General features: G+C 41.4%; 1 protein-coding gene across 3 annotated transcripts in view; it reads left to right on the top strand.

Annotated features, from left to right (window-relative positions):
• Positions 1–10,106, top strand: part of LOC101864324 (ABC transporter F family member 4) — a 30,867-nt gene that overhangs the window by 11,267 nt on the left and 9,494 nt on the right. For all 3 annotated transcript variants that reach the window (XM_005106595.3, XM_005106594.3, XM_005106596.3), the window contains exons 2-4: positions 2,592–3,002; positions 4,343–4,441; positions 5,543–6,094. In XM_005106595.3, the coding sequence (XP_005106652.1) occupies positions 2,708–3,002; positions 4,343–4,441; positions 5,543–6,094 (946 nt within the window). In that variant the 5' untranslated portion in view covers positions 2,592–2,707. The remainder of the gene's footprint in view (positions 1–2,591; positions 3,003–4,342; positions 4,442–5,542; positions 6,095–10,106) is intronic.

Here is a 10,106-nt window from a genome sequence, read left to right as displayed (position 1 = left end):
GGAGGGCAGTCTTCACAATAGAGTCTGGTTCTCTTCTCAGAACATGCCAAATCCATCTCCATCTTCTCATTTTTATTATGGTCGTCATGTCCTCTTGAAACTTGGAAAATATGTGACACAATAACGATGGACACTCGTGGTTATGTGTACATTGTAAGAAAACTAATCGGATCAAATTTTAATGCAAATGAAGTTTAAGATTAAGACGCGTAATAGGTAGACATACAAATAAAGTTAAATTAAGGAAGTCATGCTTGAGTAAGATACGTCTTTCCAGATGATACTCGTTAAAATGCACCCCCCTCCAATTGTTTCTTTAATGCAAGCGTTTCGCGACCCTATCCACACAGTTTAGATCATTTAAGAGGCGGGCTCTCAGGGCCAGCCCAAGCTGAGACCTCGAGTGATATACTGCCTTAGCAGAAAGACTTAGATGTTCGATAAAATTTCTCCCCGCACGGCGATCGAACCCAAGTAGTCTTCTCTGCGTTACACCGGAGCACCTGGCCCCACGGCAGTAACGATCGACGTAATAACAGCATAGCATAACAACAACAACCCGGACTTCTGGTCACAGCACCAAGTGTTGTCGCAGAAAAACTGGGTCAAGATTAATATGATGATATGTGTCTGGTTCCCCATGATGGGGTCGACCGCACAACGTCTGTGAGAAAGGAGAATAGCATAACAACTATTCCACAGGTGAAAGTTGTTCCCGCATCCGATCCGGATATTGGGGATTGCCTTGTTAGTGAGATAACTTCCTGGGCCTTCGGCATATTGTGGTAGGGTGGCCAGTTCCTTTCCACGCCGCCTTTACTTCCCCAACTCGAAGTCAGGTACCCATTACTGCTGGGTGGGCAGGAGAGGGCAACAAAAAAAATCCGTGTCCAAACCAAGGATCGAACCCGGACTTTCCGATTCGGAGACGAGCGCACTAACCGCTCCACCATCGTACCATAGTCAATTGATAGCAGTTTCTGAAACGTAGGGGTGTGAGTTTTAATTTAATTTTCAATTAAGGTAATTTTGCGCCTCCATAGACTCAAAGCGCAAGAAAGAAAAATGAATGTATGTGAAAAAATGAGGTTTCTCCGCAAACCTGTCAATGTCGCCAGAAGAGACCGCATAAGGAATGAGACCACACGCTTTCAAACCAGAATACCATCAATAATAAAATTCAGTGATCGTCAAAGAGACAATTAATGGTTCGGACATCTAACCAGAATGGCCCAGAAACAACTAGAGACAAGAGCTTACCACACCCGTGAATCCGGCTTCAAATCAAGAAGAAGACCTAGAATGACCTGGCTGGATGGGGTTAAAAAGATTCTGGAACAACTTAACATATCTATCACAGAAGCCACATACTCGTACTTAGCACAGGACCGAAACCTTAACTTCCATTCAACATCCTGAGGATGCCAGATGAAGGAAAAAATGAAAAATAAATGAAATAATCAACACAATATTAAATGAGCGAGAAACTGAACTATGTATTCATTCACTAAATGGGTGAACAAGATGAACTGCTATTTACTCAGCGGCGTTTTCAGTGATAATGAATATGACAATGACAATGACGATGAGAATGACAATGACAATATTTATTCTTTTCACAGGGATAAATTTGTCTTTGTCGTTTAAACCTGCCGTGGATGTTCAAAGGTTAGGTGTACTCACGCATACACACAACAAGATATGCCGTTAATAAAATTATGTTTTACGAGCTGAAACAACTCCGCTCTGTAAAACACACACAAACACACACACACACACACACACACACACACACACACACACACACACACACATACAAACAAACACACACACACTCACACACACATACACACACTCACACACACATACACACACACACACTCTCTCTCTCTCTTCCTCTCTCTCTCTCTCTCGCTTTCTCTGTCTCTCTCCCCCTCTCCGTTTCACTTGTAGCACTGTGTGTTCAGTAACATCACTGCGGTTTGTACGAATGAATTTCTATATCTTTTTCTAAAAGCTTTATCTGAGGAAATAGTCTATCAATGGAATCATAGTTACCGTGTCAGAAACCCAGTGATTGAGCGGTCAAGTTTTGTTATGACCTTTCGTTTCAGTAAGAGTTTTACGGCACTTACAACACAATTAATAAAGTCATATTAGTGCCGAAACCATTCTGCTGTCATAGGATTCAGGCAGCTTCCTAGTTTCGCAGTGTCAAGTGCAATGAAATAATGTTCCGCGACCCAAATAATATAAGCAAAGTCTCGGAAGAGTTAAAAACAAATCGCACTTATGTGGGCTTGTGTAAACAGTTGCTAGCTCCATAAATATTATACTTGAGATATTTCCAAGCTGATACTTGTTACTTGTGTGAAGGACCGACATCACTGCGCAAGGGGCATCCCTATAAGCGCTCCGTCCCCTGAAGAAAGTGTGTAGATGCTGACGGTTCCAAGCAATGGTTGATTCCTTAGCCTTCTGCTCCTCCCACTAAGTCTTGATCTTCTACAGGCGCCCCATCCAATTCCATTTCCAAGCTGATATCATTCTCATATTATCATACCTAACTTTTCTTTCTTTTTTCATTCCAGAAGTTGCAAGTAACAAACCAGATCACCCAGAGAATATTCAGAAGCATTGTATCGCAATACTTTGCTAGAGGTTTCTGAAGACATATTCTTTGACAGAGAGTACTCAACCAACTAAAATGGATGTAGGTGACGACAACGGAAACCAGGGGACCCTCGTGGTGGAAAACGGAGAGAAAATCTCAAAACATGATGACTTCTTCGATGACGCGCCCCCCAAACACGCACAAAGCCCAGAACCCGAAACAGCACCACAAACAAATGCAAATGGGGACGCAGAAAAGATACAAGTGAATGGGGACGTAGCCCATGAAGAAACGAATGGAAAGGAAGAAAAAGAAGAGACAGGCGAAACTCAGCAAGCCGCAGCAGAAGATGCTGCTGATGGATTGAAAAGCGAAGAAAACACAGAAGGTGAGAATGACTTTATTACAAGATATTATTTTACCCAGTTCCCCAAAACTTTTCGAAAATTATTTTCAGAAACACAATGTATCAGTGAATGTTTCCTATCTATCCACCTAACTAGTTAGCTAGATATCTAGCTACCAATCGATCTTTGTTATATTTTAAAACATATTTATATGTCATGTCATCCCAAATGTCCCAAAGAGTTGCAAACAACGCGTCTGAACAGGGGAAAACTTTCGTTTCTTCAGCTGCTGTTTCATGGAGCTCCATATATCTATAGGATTCATTTCGGGGCTATTACTGATGACCACTCCGTCGCTTTGCTTTCCCAAAAATTGTGTAAAGGTGTTGGCCCTGTGAGAAGGTGCTTTGTCATGCTTAAAGATGTCTACCTGAATGATATCATGACTAAAATTAGGATACGACATGACGTTACAGCACTTGCACGATGTAATCCTCTAAACAAAGCCATCCGTAGATTCTCACAAATTGGGTTTGTTCATTCCTGCCAGGCCATCTTATATCATGGCAGCTTCGTGGTCTATGTTCCTCAGTGACAAATAATTATGGTCCATAATCAAACTAAAACAGTCCATGCTCAAAAAGGGTTGGTTTTCAACCCGAAACCAATAGCTTGTTTTTAAAAAACCCACTAGGGAGCACATTCAATATTAAGACCAACCTTTGCATGGTGTTTGTGGCTGCTTTGTTTTTCAATCTGTCTGAAAATATCGTATAATCGTAACAAAGTTATGCACTTCGCAGAGACAATAATATTCTCCATTCATTTGATGCGCAACACATGTCCATTCCACGGTTGTTGATACACGCCAACACAGTCACGAACACACTTTTACGTTTCCTTGAATTCACAAACATTTGCCAAGCATAATTTCTTTAATGTCAATTTCGAGTGACCATATCTCGGGCGCCTCGCATCGTAGATGAAAAATTAAGCGTTAGATAGGTATGCTGCAAGACTGTATGATTGGATGAATACATTTTCAAGTTTCTTTTGGACGCCACTATATATAGATCTATATAAATATAATGTGTGTGTGTGTGTGTGTGTGTGTGTGTGTGTGTGTGTGTGTGTGTGTGTGTGTGTGTGTGTGTGTGTGTTATGTATTATGTACAGGTAGAGAGAGAGAGAGAGAGAGAGAGAGAGAGAGAGAGAGAGAGAGAGAGAGAGAGAGAAAGAGAGAGAGGGGGGAGGGGGGGAGGGGGAGGGATAGAGAGAAAGCTACGTAAATATCATGTATTAATATCACTTCTTATGGTGGATAATTATATCCCGTTAAATCTACCTATCCTACAACAATACGCTTCTTCATCTTTCCAAGCCATGACAAATGGGGACGTGGGTCATGAAGAGACGAACGGAAAAGAAGAAAAGGAAGAGACAGAGGATACCCAGCAAGCTGCAGCAGAGGATGCTACTGGTGAGTGAACAGCCAACAAAAAAGAAGATAGAAAACTCCATTTTAAAAGTTTCTATTTGATTTCTCTGTCACTACCTTTCGGGTAACACCAAATAATGACTATCTATCTATCTATCTATCTATCTATCTATCTATCTATCTATCTATCTATCTATCTATCTATCTATCTATCTATCTATCTATCTATCTGACTGCCTGTCTATCGACAGCAAGCTATCTATATTACATTTTGCCTGAAACCAAGCCTCCTCAACAGCATAATTCCATTTCCATTCCAAACTTCTCCAAAAGGGTGGAAGGAAGGAAGGAGGGATGGAGGGATAGAGAATGAAGTGGGGAAGGAAAAGGGATGGGGGGAGGGGGCGGTGAAATAAGCAGACATCAAACAAATCTGTAACTCAGATTGGAATTTTCAGTTGAAAGCACGCCTGTATTCTAAGCGAAGACATAGGCTGGTAAACACAAACCTAACAATGCTATCTTGTAGGAATGATGTGTGTAATATTTCAAGCACGATCAGTTCATCAGATATATGAGGATGTGTAAAATAAGCAATTCCAACTTTCTAACAAATCCGTGTATTGGAAAATATCTTATATAGTCGAACCTGCTCTAACGATCAGCTATATATCAGCTATATAAGACAGCAGCCCTCCTCTCCCCCTTTTGCGTTTTTTAAAACATTAATTAATTATTATAATGACAGTTCTTGATGAAGCAAACGTGGGACGCTCACTGATTAAAAGCAATCAGGAAAAGACAAATGCAGTTTTTGGGACACTTGAATAGACATAGAGGTCTTGAACATCTAGCTCTCACTGGCAAAATTGAAAGCATACAAGGCAGGGGTAGACCCAGAGCAACGCATTTAGAGAATGTAAACAGATGGGTAACGGGGAAGGATCAGGGTAACGTAGCTTTTCTTAAGAACATCCGAGCAAAAGAATGAATTGAGAACCATGATCGCTGATGTCTGCCGCAGATCTGGCACGTGATGATGTTGATAATGGTAGTGTGTAAGATGGCCATCTAACTAAGACGACCACTTTTCTCCTCCACATTGAGTGACCGTTTTATACAATATCGACTTTATCTTTGCAGAGACAGACCAGGCAAAGCCCGAAGACCCAGCTCCTGAAGACGTGGAATCCGAACCCAAACAGGAAGCCACTGACGATCCACCTGCCGGCGAAGACGCGGCGCCGGTCACTACAGAGGAAGCTGCGGTGACCACGAATCAGGAGGAGGAAGAGGCAGAGGAGAAAAAAGAATCGGAGGAAGACGGAGAAGACGTCGAGAAGAAGGAGGAACTTCTACCAGTGGAGGGCGACGGCGCCGAGACGAGGACGACGTCCACACACAGCCACTACACGGACGACTTCTCGCAGGCCTCAGAGGAGACAGCCGCCGCCGCCCGGACCACGCCCACTGGGGACACAGAAGTGGAAGAAAAAGAGGCGGCCCCAGCACCAACGACCCCTGAACCTGCCCCCACGGAGGAGCAGGAGCAAGAGGAGCTGGAGAAAGAGGAGGAGAAAGAGGAGGAACAACATGATGACGACGTTGCTCCCGTGTCTAAGTCAGAGGCCGATGTGGGGGTGGAAGCTGAGGTTGAGGCGACTCCAGCGACAGAGGAAGAAGAACAACAGTCTGGTGGGTGTTCTACTGACTTAATTGCTTACTTACTTTTACTTCTTCATCCTCTGTTGCCGTTAAGCGTCGAGGAGAGATGCAGTTTTCTATGTTGGGCCAGCTCTGCAGCTCTTTCAGTTGGGATATTATGTTTTCTCAAGGTTTTCTTGACTCCCTCAATCCACTTTTGCGTGGCCTTCTTCTTCCTTTATAGCTTGAGTGTTTGGTGTTATAGGATCACGAGGCTGGCTGGCTAGGTGACATACGTAATTGGTGGAAATACCATTTTATTATCTGTTTAAAAAAAAAAATGAAATGCAGGCAGGACTCAGTGCCAATAGCTCCTCTTACTTCTTCATTTCTCTGCCTGTCTCGTCTTGTGATGTTAAGGGTTTTTCGGAGGCATTTCATTTCGAATGCATTGATTTTGCTTTCATGGGTTTTACTTAATGCCCAGGTCTAGAACTGGTAGCATAAGGTAGGTATAGATATTGAAGTGATATGCTGTCTCTTTGTGTCCATGAAGGTGTTTGGATGAGATAGGAGGGGTGCGAGCTGGTAGGTGACAAGTGTAGGCCTTTTGAGTTCGCATTTCTATTTCTCTGTCCATGGGCCGGGGGTTTTTGTTGGGTTTTTTTAAAAAGAAAAAAGCACTGCCAAGATATTTAAACTCCCCAGTTTCAGTTGTTTCCTATTGACATGGGTGTTCAGGGGACTATGGTTTCGGCTTAACATACTTAATGTAGGTTGTAAAGTGTATACAGCTTGTTGAGCTTGGAATTTGCGTTATACAAATGCTATTTATTATTATTATTATTTATATTATTATTTATATTATTATTATTATTATTATTATTATTATTATTATTATTATTATTATTATTATTATTATTTATTATTATTATTATTATCATCATTATTATCATTCTTATTATTACAAGATATAGACTCGTTCTACGAACGGTGATATAGTGATAGGAAATCCCAAGATAAAATGTCTGTACCTGATTCATTGCCGTAAGACCTCTGTGTACACAACATTGTTTGGTATATATGTATGCGACCTCTGGAACTCCGTCCTGTTTGCATGTATTGTAATAAGAGTCCCTGAACCCTTCATATGTATAGGTACAGGTATACTAACTTTGCCATTCTGGCCGCAGAATGTGTTTCTCTCTTCTCTCCATCTTATGGCATTACAATGTTCATAGACGACACTGAATTCACCACAGTCATGTGTCCGTAATCTCCAATCAACTTCAGTTTCACTAAAGGACTGTGCGTTGCACGCTAAGGCCAACGTCGGCCCATTCTTTCTTGGACTACCACGCTCAAAGTAAATTCTGATTGATAGTCGCCTTCCTTCGTTTATTCTCGCTTTCAACTCTGTTTCGTTGGGTTAAACAAACTCTACGTTTAGGGGACATCTTACTACATTATTAACTAAAATTCCTTGGGCATCTTTACTCCTGACAGATCTCGATCTAAATTGACATCTTCTTTCTAACTACTCCAAATCAGTCTTGAATTATGTGCTCCAAATGCTTCTAGGATGTAGAGATCTAGATCGAGAGCCTTGCTCTATAAAAAGCTACGCAGAAAATACGCTCCAAATTTTGAAAACGTCAAAACATCGAAGTGAACATTACGTGGGTTTAAACGAACTTATCGCGTTGGGGACATCACTACACCAAATATATCTAGAAAAAGTCAATACAATGAAGTTTGACCTGAAGTACCCATCGACACTGCGAAGCACACACCCAAACAGAGCTAGATATCGAGAATCTAGATTTGGAAACAGTAGAAGCAACTTCATGAACACGAAGTAGAACTCTGTGACACATACACGGCAAAACACAAACCGGACTTCTGTTCTTGCTAACTACTCCAAATCAGTCTTGAATTCTGTGCTCCTAATGCATCTAGGATATAGAGAGATCTAGATCTAGAGTCTTGCTCTATAAAAACTACGCACCAAATATGCGCCAAGTTTTGAAAACGTCAATACAACGAACTAAACATTTTGTGGATTTAAACGAACTCAACGTGTTGGGGACATCACTACACTAAATACAATGAGTTTGGCCTGAAGTATCCATCGACACTGCGAAACACATATCCAATCAGAGTTGGATATCGAGATTCTAGATCTAGATCTGGAAAAGTAAAAGCAGCTGTCTCTCAAACACGACGAAGCACAATCCGAAACGGAAGTAGCACCCCAGTAAAATATGAAATGGCTAATGGCAGAGTGAAACATCTGAGAGCTTCGATTTACAGGAAAAACCATCAAACCTGAAAAATCAAAAGGTACTTTCGAAACTTCGAAAATATGCCCACGTAACCCTTTGTGACAATTCTTAACTGAATCATAGTTTTGTAGATTTTATGGGCACCTGTGTAAAAAATGTATACTGACCCCACAAACGGGCTTAGCTCCGTTATTATCCGTTATAATAAGATCATCATCATCATCATCATCATCATCATCATCATCATCATCATCATCAACATCATCATCATCATCATCATTATTATTATTATTATTATTATTATCATTGTCATTATCGTCTTTACTACTACTACTACTACTACTACTACTACTACTACTACTACTACTACTACTACTACTACTACTACTACTTCTACTACTACTGCTGCTGCTGCTGCTGCTGCTGCTGCTGCTGCTGCTACTACTACTACTGCTACCACTACTACTACTACTACTACTACTACTACTACTACTACTACTACTACTACTACTACTACTACTACTACTACTACTACTACTACTGCTGCTGCTGCTGCTGCTGCTACTACTACTACTACTACTACTACTACTATTATTATTATTATTATTACTATTATATTTATTATTACACGTGATCGATGTCCAACTTTAACCGTGTATGTGCGTGAACACACTGATTTTTAGAGTGGGATAGAACGAGAGAGAAAGAGAGAGAGAGAGAGAGAGAGAGAGAGAGAGAGAGAGAGAGAGAGAGAGAGAGAGAGAGAGAGAGAGATAGGGGAGGGGAGAGAGGCGGGAGAATATTTGACGTAATCTGAAAATGTCTCTGCAAGCTTTTACTTTTACTGCAGTACCGTAGTTAAATCCACTTATCTTGCGCTAGGACGCTGAAGTTAACAGCATGCGACGAGTGCAAATTCTCGCTATAGATCTAGTCTCTAGGTTTCCATTTGTGGTGAATAATTTTACAGAGACAAAATGCTCCGGTGACAGATGGTCAGATAGACTTGAAAATGTAGATCTGTCTAACCAGTAGGCACGTTGTGTCAGGAGCAGGTGAAATTTGAATACAGATGGACCCCCACTGGAGCACGGCTATATTTAAACACTCTCTACTACCGCCTTATAGCCAGAGATAGATAGAGGCAAAAAAGACTTATAACAATCAGGTGTTTCAGAATCTCCACACAAGATAAAAACCCTGGTTTAACAAAAATGAAACGTAGAGAAATACAGTACTTTGATCATATAAAATGCCACCACACCGTTATGAAGGAAATACTTGAAAGCATGATGTGGGTCAATAGGGTCAAATAGACAAAGAAGAACGTCGACGTTAGTTAGTCAAGTAAAAAAAACAACAAAAAACTCTGCAACATCATGCCCAAACTGGCTCCACGAAAGCCTTCGGGCATCTCCATAAGACATGATATCATTGTTACTCGATTGTGTGTCGGACACACCTCCCTGACACATAAATACCTCCTACAGGGAGATGTGAAGCCGTTCTGTGTCGGATGCGACCCAGATTTCACCATTAGACACGTCTAAACAGAATGTCCAGACCTTGACGAGTCCCGCACGTGAACGGATAACATCAAGATAATAATAGCAGGTCTGGCTTTAGTATGACAGACTGTATTATAACGGCAGCTAGCGACTGTAAGCACTTAACTAGTGGGTCATTGCATGTCAACCTGTGAGCCAGAAATGACACCTCCAGGTATCCAGATAACACACACACACACACACACACACACACTCTCTCTCTCTCTCTCT

Source organism: Aplysia californica, unplaced genomic scaffold, assembly GCF_000002075.1.
Source record: "Aplysia californica isolate F4 #8 unplaced genomic scaffold, AplCal3.0 scaffold00545, whole genome shotgun sequence".
NCBI classification, from domain to species: Eukaryota; Metazoa; Mollusca; class Gastropoda; order Aplysiida; family Aplysiidae; genus Aplysia; species Aplysia californica.
This window is presented reverse-complemented; position numbering and strand designations above follow the sequence as displayed.